Here is a 15,697-nt window from a genome sequence, read left to right on the forward strand (position 1 = left end):
TTTATTTTTATCAAGAGAAATTTTAACTTTTAAATCCTGTTAGCAACTGGGGCCTTGTAAAAGCGGCGGGCCTTGTAAACAGAGTCTGGTCAGCAGGAAGTGCTCTCAGCGTTCCATGGCAAAGCTTCACGCGCCAAGCCAAAGCAAATGCAGTCCCAGAAGGACAGAGGGAGAAGCCGATAAAAACAGGTGCAGACACCATGGCTAGCCCATTGCTTTCAACAATCTGTTTAAAATTAAACTTTCGGATACACTTCAGCTCCCACTGGACAAAAGCAGAGCCAATGAATCACTAGGAAGTGACAACTTCTCTGCCTCACCTTCCTGCTTTGTGTTTTGCACAAGGGTAGTAGCACTTAGTAGAGCAAGCTGGAGAGAGAGTGTGGGGGCTACCGTCTGAGCGTGGGCCATGCCTAGGAGAGGGAATCTGGCCCTTCCCCTTCCTCCCAGCAAAGGAACCTGTCAGCATGAACAATCACAAAATCCAGGGAGGATTTCTCCATTCCTAACTCAAGTCTGCTGGGTTTGCTTCTCCACGCTGCTCCTGCTAAATCCACAATCAAACTTTGTTTGTCAGGGTTGTAGCATTAATGTGAAACCATTTCAGTATCTTCTTTTCCAAAACAGCTGCTGACCAGATGCCAATTCTACGTCACCCTAGTCTACAGCGGAAGCATGTGTACAAGTGAAAAAGGTCTTCCAGTGCATGACTTTGTGGCCATGGTAAGAAGTTACAAAATAACGATCCCTTCTTTACAGCCACTTTCTTTCCAGGTCTGCTGATAACTCCTACATACACTCCCAAGTTACAGAATTGTTTGTTCCTTGAGACACTAGCTAGTCTGGAGCCAGGAAGGAACATTATTTTCAGATGAGGAACACTTCAACCCCAGGCTGTGTGTGGCACTGTGAAAGAGCCAACAGCTTTTTAATTTCAGCTCCTCAATGTAAAACCAAAACAGTTCCAGCCTAAAGATCCCAGAAGATAGATTTTGGCTTGCAGAACCTACTAAAACTGGAACCAAGGATCCAGGAGAAACAAAAACAGAGGAAGGCGGAATGGAGGCCAATAGAAACTGGAACAATTCAACACTAGGCACTTTGTCTAATTTTAGTTTACGTATTGGTCACTCATTAGCCTTGTTTGAAATACCTCAAGAAGATAACAACCCAGCCAACTGGATAGGGGTAAAACTAGGCTGTCAATTAATCGCAGTTAACTCACGTGATTAACTCAAAAACAAAGTAATTGCGATTTAAAAGTGTGATAATCACAATGTTAAACAAGAGAATACCAACTGAAATGTATTAAAATATTTTTGGATGTTTTTCTACATTTTCAAATATATTGATTTCAATCACAACATAGAATACAAAGTGTACAGTGCTCACTTGTATCGTATTTTTGATTACAAGTATTTGCACTGTAAAAACAAAAGAAATAGTATTTTTCAGTTCACCTCATACAAGTACTGTAGTGCAATCTCTTTATTCTGAAAGTGCAACTTACAAATGTAGATTTTTTTTTTGTTACATCAACTGCACTCAAAAAAACCCAAAACAATGTAAACCTTTAGAGCCTACAAGTCCACTCAGTCCTACTTCTTGTTCAGCCAATCACGAAGACAAACAAGTTTGTTTACATTTACGGGACATAAAGCTGCCCACTTTTTATTTACAATGTCACCTGAAAGTGAGAACAGGCGTTTGCATGGCACCATAGGCACCGACTCTGTGGGTGCTCTGGGGATGGAGCACCCACAGGGAAAAATTATTGGGTTCTCTGCACCCACCGGCAGCCAAGCTTCCCCCCCCCCCGAGCGCACTGCGTCCCCGCTCCTCCACCTACTTCCCAGCGCGTCTCACACCCGCCCCCCCCCGCCTACCAGCTGTTTGGCGGTGCTTAGGACTTTCTGGGAGGGAGGGGGAGAAGGGGGGACACGGCGCATTCAGGGGAGGAGGTGGAGAAGAGGCAGGGCTGGGGTGGGGACTTTGGGGACAGGGGGTGGAATGGGGGCTGGGGTGGGAAAAGGTGGGGTGGGGACTTTGGGGAGGGGGTGGAATGGGGATGGGGCAAGGGCGGTGCAGGGGCAGGAAGAGGCGGGGTGGGGGAAAATCGAGCATCCAGCGGGCAGAAGGGAAGCCGGCGCCTATGCATGGCACTGTTGTAGCTGGCACTGCAAGGTATTTATGTGCCAAATGCGCTAAAGATTCATATGCCCCTTCATGCTTCAGCCACCATTCCAGAGAACATGCTTCCATGCTGATGACACTCGTTAAAAAAAATGTGTTAATTCAATTTGTGACTGAATCCCTTGAGGAAGAATTGTATGTTTCCTGCTCTGTTTTACCCTCATTCTGCCATATATTTCATGTCATAGCAATCTCGAATGATGACCCAGCACACTCTGATGCGGAACCTACAGAACTGAATCAACAAAAAAGAAAATCAACCTTCTGCTGGTGGCATCTGACTCAGACGATGAAAATGAACATGCGTCAGTCTGCACTACTTTGGATCGTTCTGAGCAGAATGTGTCATTGGCATGGACGCTTGTCCTCTGGAAGGATGGTTTAAGCATGAAGAGACATATGAATGTTTAGTGCATCTGGCAGGTAAATATCTTGTGACACTGGCGATAACAGTGCCATGCAAACACCTGTTGTCACTTTCAGGTGACATTGTAAACAAGAAGCAGGGAGCATTATCTCCTGCAAATGTGAACACACTTGTTTGAGCGATTGGCTGAACAAGAAGTAGGACTGAGTGGACTTGTAAGCTCTAAAGTTTTACATTTTGTTTTTTTGAGTGCAGTTATGTAACAAAAAAAATCTACATTTGTAAATTGCACATTTACAATAACGAGATTGCACTACATTATTTGCATTAGATTAATTGAAAATTTTGTTTTTTACTGTGCAAATATTTGTAATAAATATGAAGTGAGCACTGTACACTGTAGTCTGTGTGGTAATTGAAATCAATATATTTGAAAATGTAGAAATATTTAAATAAATGGTTAATCGTGATTAATTTTTTAAATCACACTATTAATTTTTTTAATTGCTTGCCAGCCCTAGTTAAACCGTGCGCCCTTTTCCCCCAGCAGATTCCTGTGATTTTCTATGGAACGCTATCAAAGTGAACACAAGTTTCTATTTTAAGCACAGGTCAGACGCTGAAATAACTCGCTAGTACAGATCCATGCATGGTTGTTAGAGCAAAGGAAACACCGCGACAGGCTGTCGAGAGGAGGTGCAGCAAGGAAGCAGAGTGGTGTTCAATGCACTGCACAAACAGGCCGGGTGAGTGAGTAGGGGAGGCGAGTCAGTCATCAAAGCTTGACCTGGACACACAGAACTGAGAGGAGAGGGGGCAATTACACAAGTGATAAGCATGTGGCTGTAGGTAATCCCAGAAGTCGAGGAGCTCCAATAAGAACTCTGGGTTAACAGGTTGATCTTTACTTGGAAATATTAATTGTTCAGAGCCATGGACTGTTTTTGCTGGTCTGTGTAATCACCAAGATGACAAACGATTACTGTGGTGTCACGTATAGGACCTGCCCACCTCAGCTTGGCAGTTTCAAACCGTTATTTCTATACTACATTTCTTGAGATGTCCTGGATTTAGTCCTTGATGAGGATAAATCTGACACTTTAAGGTGAGCCATCTGAGTTAGAGCCCAAAAAAGCAGGGCTTTGGAGCTGTGCTCCAGCTCCAGGCAAAAAACTGCAGCTCCACTCCTTCGGAGCGGCTCCGCGCTCCAGCTCCGGGCTCCGCTCCAAAGCCCTGCAAAAAAGCAGCTATAGTTTTAGACTATGTCTACATTGCACTTTTGTTGGTCGGGGTGTGCCCTCCTGATGGACAAAAGTTTTACAGACAGAAGAAGCCAGTGTGGACAGTGCTTTGTTGGTGGGAGACTCTCTCCTGCTGACAAAGCTACCGCCACTCATTGGGGATGGCTTTATTGTGCCAGCAGGAAAGCGGCTATAAGGGAGACCTTACAGCGGCACACCTGTGCCGATGTAAGATACGCAGTGTAGACAGAGCCTTAGTCATGAATAACCCCTTATACATTGCAGTAACCTAGGAGGGTCTGAATCTTCAAGTGCGCCAAACAAATTCCACGTTGACCTCAATTTTTCATGAGTTAAGCACCTGATAATGGGACTGAGAATACAGCAGGAGGGAGGTTGTAACTCTGAAACGTTTAAAGAAAAAGAAACAACACGGTGGTTCTTTTAAATGTTTACAGCTGAACATTGACTTACCGCAGTTTTGAAACTTTACTACACCGAAGGAAAATGTTGCTTTCCCTTTATTTTTTTAGTAGTTTACATTTAATGCAATGCTATACTGTATTTGCTTTTTTGGGGAGGGGTGGGAGGAGAGGGGGGGTGTCTCTGCTGCCGCCGGATTGTGTACTTCCAGTTCCAAGTGAGGCGTGTGGTTGACTGGTCAGTTTGTAACTGGTATTCCTAACTCTGAGGTTCTACTGTAAAAGTACAGCTCAAACTTAACTATAGTGATGCTCTTGCAACCTTAATCTGAATGATCACTGCAGCTAGCTAGAGTATGAAAGCAACGGAAATCCGTGCTGCTGCCAGGGGGCCAGAATGAAAGATGTCTCCTTGTTTCTTTAGAAAGAGGCCAAGGGAGCGTTTATGCTTTACGGTCCCCAGGACGAGCTGCTCTTTTTGCGTATCTTTCTGTGCAATGCAACTTAAGGAGAAAAATCCTGAGGTGATGCTGCCTTCAACTCTCCCAAGCCACAAGGCAAGAATCTGACAGAGCAGTAAAGCCTGTCTTACTGGATGCTGCCATTCCAGACAGCGTCACACAAAGCATTTCTCATTCCTCAGAGTCCCAATAGGAACCCCCCCCCCCACCCTTCCTGAGGAAGACGCATCAGTACATTTGCTTGTCTGACATTAAGAGTCCACAAGCTGAGCTCAGAGAACCAGATGTACTCCAGGGAAGTCATGTCCTAGCCTGCAAACTCTCAGCCCTGTGGAGCACTATCCATTCCTGCTGAACAAGCTGCTGACAAGGACGGATAAATATTTTCATACCCCAAAGTTTAGTACGTCTACTACTTTCTATCCCTGATGCCAATGGTAAAGACGAGCAGCAAATGATCCAGTCACGAGCAGTATTATGCTGGTGAACTTGAGCTTAATTGCATTCTGCAATTTTTCAGGCAGACTGCATGAGCTAAGCAAGTCAACGAGAGAAGACTTGAGAAAGTCTGTTCACAGTGGTGCAATAAAGAGATAGTTACAATGAGCATTATATTGGATTTGCCTGAGATGATGTCTAAGTCAAACCCAATAAAACCTCCACAGTCTTCTCTTTGCTGGCTCCAAGCCACATGCACTTTCAATATGCTACAGCGATCTTACTCTCAACAGGAGACAAGCTGTGACCATAAACTCTCTTTAATGTCAACAAAAGGGTCTGATTTAAATTGCAGCTGGTATTTTTACATGAGTGAAAAAACTCAAACCACACCTTTAGATACACAAAGCAAGAAGAATAGTATACCAGGCTCTGAGAACATGGCTTCAAGCTTGTGGTCCAACAGAGGCCACTTACCACACTTCAGCAAAAGGTGCTTTACAACAAATACAAACACAGTCAGTTTTACATAAATTCCTAGGAATGGCTCTGCTCTGCCAGCATGCACTGGGCAGACTGAACTCTATTTACTGCATCAGAAATATCTTCGTAACAGAGACCTGAGCGTTTTGTTGAGAGTGAGTCACCACCTCTCTCCAGATCTGTAGGAGGAGGATACTACTTGCCAACTTCCCACAGAGTTTGAGGATTTAGATAATGGCTGTTAAACATTTTGGACAGGAAAACATTAGGTAACTTCGTCTTGTTACAATTCTATACAAATCATTCCAATTTTGCACTAGTGACTCCGAAACTGCTACAGAATAGCTGACTAGTGCATGGCTGAACAGCTGATTCAGTCAGATTAGAGGCCAATGTGTAGCCAAATGGGTAAGCAGCATTGTTTACATTCTCATCTTTTGCCATTCCTGCTGGCTGAGGGCATCCTGACCTGCTAAGCTGTTAATGTTCTTACTTCAAAGAGGGGACCGGGACTGCATTGCCTAAAATCCAGTCAGAAGCAGGGACAGGTAAGCTTTAAGGGAGGGGGAAATGTTGACAGGAAGTCATGCTGAGTGTTAGGAACTCCAGTTTCATACCAGAGATTGTTTTATGGATTCAGAGATTTTAAGGTCAGAAAGGACCATGAACTATTGGGATCATCTAGTCTGACCTGTATATTACAGACAATCAGACTTCCTTGAATCAACTCCTACTTCAACCCCAACAGGCATGGTTGAACTAAAGCATCTCTTAGGCTTGGTCTACACTAAACCCCCAAATCGAACTAAGGTACGCAACTTCAGCTACGTGAATAACGTAGCTGAAGTCGACGTACCTTAGTTCGAACTTACCGCGGTCCAGACCCGGCAGGCAGGCTCCCCCGTCGACTCCGCGTACTCCTCGCGGCGAGCAGGATTACCGGAGTCGACGGGGAGCACTTATGAGTTCGATTTATCGCGTCCAGACAAGACGCGATAAATCGAACCCAGAAGTTCGATTGCCTGCCGCCGAACCAGCGCGGTAAGTATAGACAAGCCCTTAGGGTACGTCTATACTACCCGCCGGATCAGCAGGTAGTGTTCGATGTATCGGGGATCGATTTATCGCGTCTCGTCTGGATGCGATAAATCGATCCGCTAATCGACGCCCGTACTCCACCTCGCCAGGAGTAAGCGACGTCGACGGGGGAGCCGCAACAGTCGACTCGCCGCTGTGAGGATGGTCAGGTAAGTCGAACTAAGATACTTTGACAAGTTGCATATCTTAGTTCGAACCCTCCCCCCACCCAGTGTAGCCCAGGCCTTAGAAAAACATCCAATCTTGATTTTAAAGTTTCCAATGATTGAGACTCCACTACTGTCCTTGATGAATTGTTCTAATGGTTAACTACCCTCACTGTTAAATTTTCACCTTATTTCTAGTTTGTCTAGCTTCAACTTACAGCTACAGGAACTTGTTATGTACAAATTGAAGAGCTGTCTATCAAATTACTTTTCCCTACGTAGATATTTAGGCTCATTAAGTCATGCCACACCTTCTCTTTGATAAGCTAACTAGACTGACCTCCTTGAGTATCTCACTATGAGGCATGTTTTACAATAGTTTCATCACTTGGGTGTCTTCTCTGAACTCCCCGATTTTTCAATCTTTTTCTTGAAGCAAGTATCAGAGGGGTAGCTGTGTTAGTCTGAATCTGTAAAAAGCAACAGAGGGTCCTGTGGGACCCTCTGTTGCTTTTCTTGAAGCAGACACCAGAACTGGACACGGTACTCCAGTAATGGCCGCACTAGTGCCAAATAGAGAGGTAAAACCACCCTCCTACTCTTGAGCTCCCTGTTTATATATCCAGTAGTCCTTCTGGCCAGTGTTGCACTAGAAACTCGTTCAAGGTCATGGATAATTAGCTGAAGTCTTTCAGAATCACTGCTTCCTAGGATCCTGTAAATACGGCCTACATTCTTGGTCTTTAGGCAGATGACCTTGCATTTGACCAAGCAGCCGATTTACACACGTTTTAGAGGAAGCATGTTTCACAAGCCTCTGATATTAACTCAGGCTGAATTCACACAATTCACTCTCTGGCTGGCTGTCATGTACATTTATTTCCAGCAATGGGGACATGGAAGAAGAGAATTTTGCTGGGAAATTCAGGGAGCAAATCTGAACTCTCTTTACAGTGGAACTTTGGGGCACTTTTCATGAAACTTCTCCCCACAAAACTGACCAGTCTTCCTTTTGGTCACAATAACTTCTTCTTTACTCTGATTCTTGAATTCTGGCTATACCTCCTCACACACCACTGGGGTTCAGGAATATCTTTTTTTTCCTGCGAACTCTCTAAAGTAGTCTATGCTATCAGTACATGAAAAGAGCAGAGACCCTCATTGTGTTCTGCACCCCATATTCTTCATAGAGATAGTGTTATATATATATATATATATATATATATATATATATGATTATGGCATAATTATGATGTATTTTATGCAAGATGGGTCATGTGAGATATCATTGGAAAGATTGTGATTTACTGATTATGATTATCCTATTTGTGTTCATGTATCATTTCTGTATTTGAAGTTAGGAATATTGACTATGTATCGGTATTCCAAATGTGTTTACACCTGGGGAACGCCCACTGGACAAGATGCTTTCATTCTGAAAAGCTGGGTGGGGAAGGGCCATTAGAGAAAACAATAGGCCTTAGAAGAAGCTTATCTCCCACCTGGGGGCCTTCCTGAGGACCCTACAAACAGCCTCCCAGTAATGTCTGCTGTGACACTACAGGGACATGTGACCAGGTCACCTGGTGCTGATCTCTATCTTGGGATGTCAGCATTTTTCCCACAGACTGGTCTGGGAACCAGGCTTTGAAACAAAGGGTGCCGCCATATGCAAAAGCTACATAAGGCAGGGGAGTGACATCATCATGGTTCTTCACTGACTCCCCACCCAAAGAGACTCCTGGAAACACCTGAGGAATAAAGACTGAACTGGGGGAAGTGCTGGACCCAGGCTAAAGGGATTTTTAGCCCGTGAATGGAACACCTGGGGATTCCAAGCTGTGAGCAAGTGCAGCTTGCCCAAGAACATGCAGCCTGCTGGTATCATCCCTTAATTAGGGTGGGGATCTGTTATTCATATCCCATCTATGTAGTATATTAAGCTTAGTTTGCGTTTTTGTTTATTTGCTAGGTAATCTGCTTTAGTCTGTTTGCTATGCCTTATCGTCACAAAAATCACGAAGTTAATAAACTTGTTTTTGGTTTGTCTAAAACCTGTGGGTGTGGGGGTCATAACTTGCGGTAGAAAGCAGTTATAGATTTCTCTCCACAGAAAGGACCATGCACTATTGGGATCATCTAGGGAGGGGACCAATTTAATGAGCTGACTGTGTACAGTTCCCTGTGCAGTGCAAGATGGTATAATTTTGGGTTTACACTCCCGGGGGGGGGGAGGGGATGTCTGAGGGGCTGGAAAGTTCCCTAGCTGGAGCCTTCCCATACAGGGCTGATCACAGCATCTGCATGTAACTGCAGCTGGTTGTGTCCCTGCCTGTATGGGTGCTGGTGACAGAGCAGGCTGGAGCCTGTAGAGAGCTTGTCACAGCAATACAGTGTCAAGGGAGCCCAGGCTGGTGGGCTCACTGGTACCCCATCACACTCATCTTTAGCGAGAATGAGCCAAACTGTTGCAGAGTAAGGCATGGTCTCTCCCACTCCCATGTACACTCGTTCTTCCAGATTATTTCTGTAACATCATAACAGGAAGCCATCACTGGTCTGGTCATCTCATCTGTCAAGCGAAGCAGCCGGGGTGGCTACAAGCTTTGCAATAGGAGCCCCGAGCTGACTGGCCCATACATAATAATGGGGGAGGCCTATTTAGAGGCATTATCAGCATGTCCCAGAATGCTGGAAACGGCTCGAAAAGTCCATGCCTGGTCTGCTCATTTATCTTTTCAGCTCTCATTTCTTCGGGTGGCTGGTTTCCTTCACCCCACAGATACGTAGTGGTGCCAGCCTGCTGCATATTTTAGCTACATTTTACATTTGCATACTAAGACTAAACCCCATTATTCCTACACAGCAATACAATTCTCTGCTCATCCTCTGGTCCTGCTAAGGCAGGATTCCAACACTTGAATAAAGACCTGACTGTTGTCTGTAACAGCCCCTGTAGTGACTAAAGGGAACAGTAGTTGGAACGGAAAGATCTTAAACTATACATAAGCTCTATATGAAGTTTTAGAAGTGACGCTTGCAATAGACATCTCAGAGACAGAGGGAGAAGGAGAGCAAGGACAGAGGCTGGAGAGATCCCACAGCAGAGGAGATAAGAAGATGTAATGTCACCACCTGAATGAAAAAGGAGCGGTAAGAGTTAGGGTTCAAACCAGGGGAGGGGACTGGAGAAAATATTAAAACAGAGAGATCAAGAATAGCAAAAGCTACACGGATGCCAGGTAGGATGAGAACAGAGCTGGGTTCAGAGGCCAAATGCAGATCAGCAGCCACAGGGCCGAGGTTAACATGAAGTATGCTCTGGGAGGGATGTGTAGACAGGCAAGAGGAGATTATTGTCTTCAGAACCCTGCTAAGGAAAGGGAAGCTGGAGACAGAACGAAAGGGTGGCAATCCAAGGATAAGGATGAGTAGGTGCTATAGAGGGAGGTAAGAGCGGAGGCAAGCAGCTGTATTTATCAGACAGGGAACCTGCAGGAGGCTGGGAAGATCTAGAAGTTGGACAGGGGTAAGGTGGTTGGAAGAGTCATCACAAAAGTCCCTTGTCATGGAGAAGTGGCCTATAGCCAGCCTTCATGTGAATGCCATGGACCATGCTCCTCCACAGGGAGCACGGCCTGCCAAAGCAATTGTACCATTTCTCTACTGAACGCCTAAGTGCTTGTTTGAAACTTAGTTCGATGAGAGGCGCCTTGCTAGTTTATTACACAAAGTACAACATACATTTTGTATTTCTGGGTCAATAATTCTCTTCCCATTTCCAGGGGAAACAATGCTGCTCTGAACCCATCTCCGCTCCAGAGCACTGCTGTATGTACTCCATCTAGTGGCTTACACAGGCACTCAGTTCACAGTCAATGATGTTCAGTCTATTACCACAGGGTAGTGGGGTAGTATCAGTACAGACTACAGAGATCTACAATTCCACTTGAACATCTTCATCTTTAATATATGAGTATGGTCCCAGACATTAAGTCATTGCATTTGATCCAAGAAGTAGCCACAGAGAGATAAGCACTGCATGCTGGGATCTCTAGTCTCTCTGGCCTGTTACTATCTAGTAAAGATGAACTCCGCAGCAAATTACTCTTATGCAAATTAGATGTGCCTTTTTGGCCCCCAGGGAAGAGTTACTTATAATTACAGCAGCACCTACAACTCCCCAATCTACATTAGACACTGTACAGACATGTTACCTGTTGGACAGTAGCCATCATCCACCAAAGAGATGGCATTGGGGCTGCTGCTTTTCTAAAGAAGCAAGATGCCAGTTTCTATTGCTAAGAAAAGGTGGAGGAGGCGATATCTTTTACTGGACCAGCTTCTGTCGGTGAGAGAGACCAGCTTTTGAGCTTACACTGGGCTCTTCTTCAGGTTTCTTAAGTTTCTGTTGCTGTCATACCAGCACGTCGTCAGTGGCTGTGTGTATGCATACGAATAAATAGGAGTGACAGAAATACATCTTAGGAGCAATGAAGGACTAAGACTGACCAATGGGATACAGGTTGGCTGCTGCAAGCTCTCTTAAGCTCTTTATTCCCTAAATATAGAGTAAAAAGGAATCAACTGTGCAGGAGGGGTGCTGGAAGGACAGTGCCTTCTACTTGGGCCAAGTGACACAGAGCAGCTGGGTCTAGAGCTGCCAGAAACATAAGAACGGCCATACTGGGTCAGACCAAAGGTCCATCTAGCCCAGTATCCTGTCTTCCCAGGTGCCCCCAAGGGAATAAACAGAATCATCAAGTGATCCATCCCATCACTCATTCCCAGCTTCTGGCAAACAGAGGCTAGGGACACCATCCCTGCCCATCCTCCAGGAGCTTATTTAGTTCTTTTCTGAACCCTGTTATGGTCTTGGCATTCACAACATCCTCTGACAAGGAGTGCTACAGGTTGACTGTGTGAAGAAATACTTCCTTTTGTTTGTTCTAAACCTGCTGCCCATTCATGTCACTTGGTGACCCCTAGTTCGTGTGTTATGAGGAGTAAATAACACGTCCTTATTTACTTTCTCCACACCCGTCATGATTTTATAGACCTCTAGCATATCCCCCCTTAGTTGTCTCTTTTCCAAGCTGAAAACTCCCAGTCTGCATGAGAGCAAGCAGCAGTCTGAGATCGTTTTAGGCAACTGACTAATTTTCCAGGAAAAGCGGGATAAAAAATTAACTTCCATCTCAGAAACACAGGTTTATCCTCTAACAGATTTAACACAGGTTCCATGACTGACAAGTCATCGGCTAGAACTTGAATGTTTTAGATGAATGTCAAAGACGTCCTCTCTAATGAACAAAAACCTCCCCAGCAGGCTCCAAACTTGCTGCAATGTGCTGTATCAAAGTAACTCTTGGTCATCTTAAACGTTTACTGCGGAACAGAGTTTTTCATTCAGAGGGGTGCTGGACCAATCACTTGGTTTGCCTGAAGGCAAAAGAAAACAATTGCTCCCCCACGTACCAGAGCATAGGAAGAGCAGATATACTCCTCCTCACGCAGGGGTATTTTACATGATACCGTTGCTTATTGGAGAGGAGAGGAAGAACTACTTTTCTTCCTCACCGGCAACGAAGAGCCTGAAGAGAACTGCATTTCATACAGCAGGGGCTGGGCACTGTGACCCAGGGGCAGGCAAAAAAGATCAAGAGAATCACCTTGAACCTGGAGACAAAGCAGGTTCTCTCCCACTCCCATGCACGTGACCATCACTGCAGAAGTGAGCTGTAAGTACAAGGGGTACCAGTGAAATCCAGGAGAAGGGAGCTCTCAGAAGGCAGTGTGGAAGATGTACTCCCCATCAGGCATGCACACTTCCAGGTACCCATCCAGCCTGCCTGCTCTATTCAGCCAGCGAGCTGAAGGCTAGAGCTGCACTTGACAGCATCCTCCCCAGTTCGTAAGCCACAGCAGGTCAGTCCTTAGGAACGCTGGTGGAAGGTTCTTCGAAACAAAGGCAAAAACCTTGGACATTTGCTATCACTTATCTTGAGGCAAATTTCATGTGGGAGATGAGTTATTCCACCCAGCCGAGATTTGCAAATCTTCCTAAGGGATCGGAATGTCCATTTCCCATTAAAATTAATGGAAATTGGGTGCCTAACTTTAAAACAAATCCTGCTATGGGGCAGGAAAACCAGCCGCTGCTGCATGGATTTCAGACCCCAATGTGCATAGGTCACAGACCTCTGAATTCTGATCTGTGTGGGATGGGAGACAGGCTTGGTCTCAGTAAAGGGGTGATCAACAGTGCTCTGTGATGATCCCCAAAGGTTGACTCACCAAAGAGCATTAATGGTGACTAGACAAGATCACATGCCCTATGCTCCCAACCTAAAGGAAAAGTATTGGGTTGCTGGCAACAAAATGGGGATTTAAATTGTGCATGTAATATGGGCTCGAAGACAGCAATTTTAGCACAAAGGGGTAGGAATTATTCCGTCACTTGAACACCAAGGAGATGGGCTTGGTGTAAGAACATGGAGAACAGAACATTCACATTTTGATGGAAGAGAATCAAGAGACAGAACCCAGCCCCACGCAGAGAATCAGAAGTCTGGTTGCGAAACCATCTAGGAGGGAGACATCACTCTGTTCTTAGCTGCCCCTCCAGCTGACATCTAAGGCCATTCTGGATACCAGAGGGAAATTAGTACAGCCTTACTCGGTCTAGGATTGCAGGGTTGGTCACTATGATACCAAGGTCTTTAAGAGGATTTAGTGGTGTTCAGAAGCTCTCCCAAACCCCAGCTCCTCCTTTCCCTGGAGAGAGAGCCTCTTAAAGCACAGGTTACACTCCTGAGACCACTGGGATTGTGGCAAATATAAGAGAGCAGAGAGCAATGCAAAGCAGTTAGACTCGGCCCAGAGGAGGTCTTGAACGCAATACTTTCAGAGGGAAGTCAGATTAAGCACATTATTCCCCATCTCCTGCCCTCCCCATATACGTACTGTTTCATCGCTATCAGTTTGGAATCCATGCTCTCTTGCTTTCCTTTCATCATCTGGACATCAGTCAGTAACTTGGTTACATTGTCTTGACGAACCTTTATATCCTCATTCTTTATACTGGAGACCTGGAGACAGAGGAAGAGGACAGTGAGGTTTCACCCTATAAAATTGTTCTCTAAGAGTTAAAGATGGAAGTGCAGATTAATTAGCCTCCTTCCCCATCCTCACCCACTCACCGGTCTAACTGTAGAACGAATCCGACAGGTGCAGATCAGCTCTTCTACAAGGCTGTCATTTGCAGACCCTTCCCTGAAGGAGCAGAATCCTTTTGGGTCAGAAATGCAAACGCTAAGGCTGCACTGGAAGCTTGCACAACGGCTGTCAGCTTTGTACTGACTTTCTGATTAAGTGTACAGTCTTCCATTGCACCAACAGCTCCTTCATTTGAAAGTAAGACATTCTAAGGGTGTGTCTTCACTGCAACACTTAACGCAAGTATCCTAACAAGCTAGCACACCAGAGTGAGGGCAGAGTGAAAGTGACCACTCTGCAAAACACTCCAGCTACACAGTGTGATTAGATTAGCCCCTGGGAGTAACAAACTACTGCATCCTGATCACTTTAGTAACTCAAGGATCAGCAACACAAACTTCAGCACACATCTTCACCTTGGGATGGGCCAGCTGGCTCAAGCTTAACGCACCACCAATACAAGCTAGAGATGTGTTTGTGGATGGACGGGAGATGGGTTAGAGCAGGGGTCTCAAACACGCGGCCCGCGAGCCCCTCGCAGCCCCCCCGCCCTCCCCCCAGTGTTTACCTAGAGCGGCTCCGGCTGGACCTGCACCAGGGGCACGGCAGGCTCCCTGCCCGCCTGCCCTGCCCTGCGCCGCTCCGGGAAGAGACTGGAACGTGGGGAGTAGGGGGAAGGGCAGAGGGGTGTGTGTTGCTGTTGCTTCAGGCAGCGCCCCCAGCAGCTCCCATTGGCCGGGAACGGGGAACCGCGGCCAATGGGAGCTGCTGGGGCAGTGCCTGAAGCAACAGCAACACACAGCCCCTCCGCCCCCCTTCCCCACATTCCAGCCTCTTCCCGGTACGCGCTGGGCCAGATCCTGCCCCCCGAACCTCTCCTGCAGCCAAACCCCCTGCCGCACCCCGACCTGAACCCCCTGCCTCACCCCGCACCCCTCCTGCATCCCAACCCACTGTCCTGAGCCCCATGCCGCACCCCTCTTGCACCCCGACCCCCTGCCGCACCCTGCACCCTGACCCCCTGCCGCACCCCGACCCACTGCCTTGAGCCCCCTGCTGCACCCTGCACCCCTGCCACACCCCTCACTCCTCCTGCACCCCACACCCCAACTCCCTGCCCTGAGCCCCTGCCATGCACCCCTTGGGGACAGGGAGGGGGCAGAGTTGGGGTGGGGATTTCGGGGAAGGGAAGGGGTAGGAAGAGGCCGGGCAGGGGCGGGGCCTCATGGAAGGGGTGGAGCCGAGGGCGGCGGGAGGGAGGTGTCAGTAATGCGGCCCTCAGGCCAATGTACTAGTCCTCATGGTCATTTGAGTTTGAGACCCCTGGGTTAGAGGCATAGTTTGAGTTATACCTCAAACTAACAATGAAGCAAAGACCAGCCTCAACAAGACCTGGAGCTGAGAGGCTAGGAAGATTAAGGGCAGGTCTTCACTAGCAACGTTAAAGCACTGCCGCGGCAGCGCTTTCACATGGCTGTGTAGTTGCGGCAGAGAGCTCTCCCAGCACTATAAAAACCCACCTTCACGAGGGGAATAGCTCCCAGCACTGGTGCACTGCCTACACTGGCACTTTACAGCGCTGAAACTTGGGAGCACTCGGGGGGGGGGGGGGGTTGTTTCTTCACACCCC

The 15,697-nt window shown here is 46.7% G+C and overlaps 1 protein-coding gene across 1 annotated transcript in view; it reads right to left on the bottom strand.

The window, feature by feature from the left end:
- The window catches only part of HSF1 (heat shock transcription factor 1), a 99,025-nt gene that overhangs the window by 47,620 nt on the left and 35,708 nt on the right, over positions 1 to 15,697 (bottom strand). The window contains 1 exon segment of the mRNA XM_034763780.1: positions 13,816 to 13,940. Coding sequence (XP_034619671.1) covers positions 13,816 to 13,940 — 125 coding nt within the window.

The sequence above is a fragment of the Trachemys scripta genome, chromosome 2 (genome assembly GCF_013100865.1).
Source record: "Trachemys scripta elegans isolate TJP31775 chromosome 2, CAS_Tse_1.0, whole genome shotgun sequence".
Lineage (NCBI taxonomy): Eukaryota > Metazoa > Chordata > Testudines > Emydidae > Trachemys > Trachemys scripta.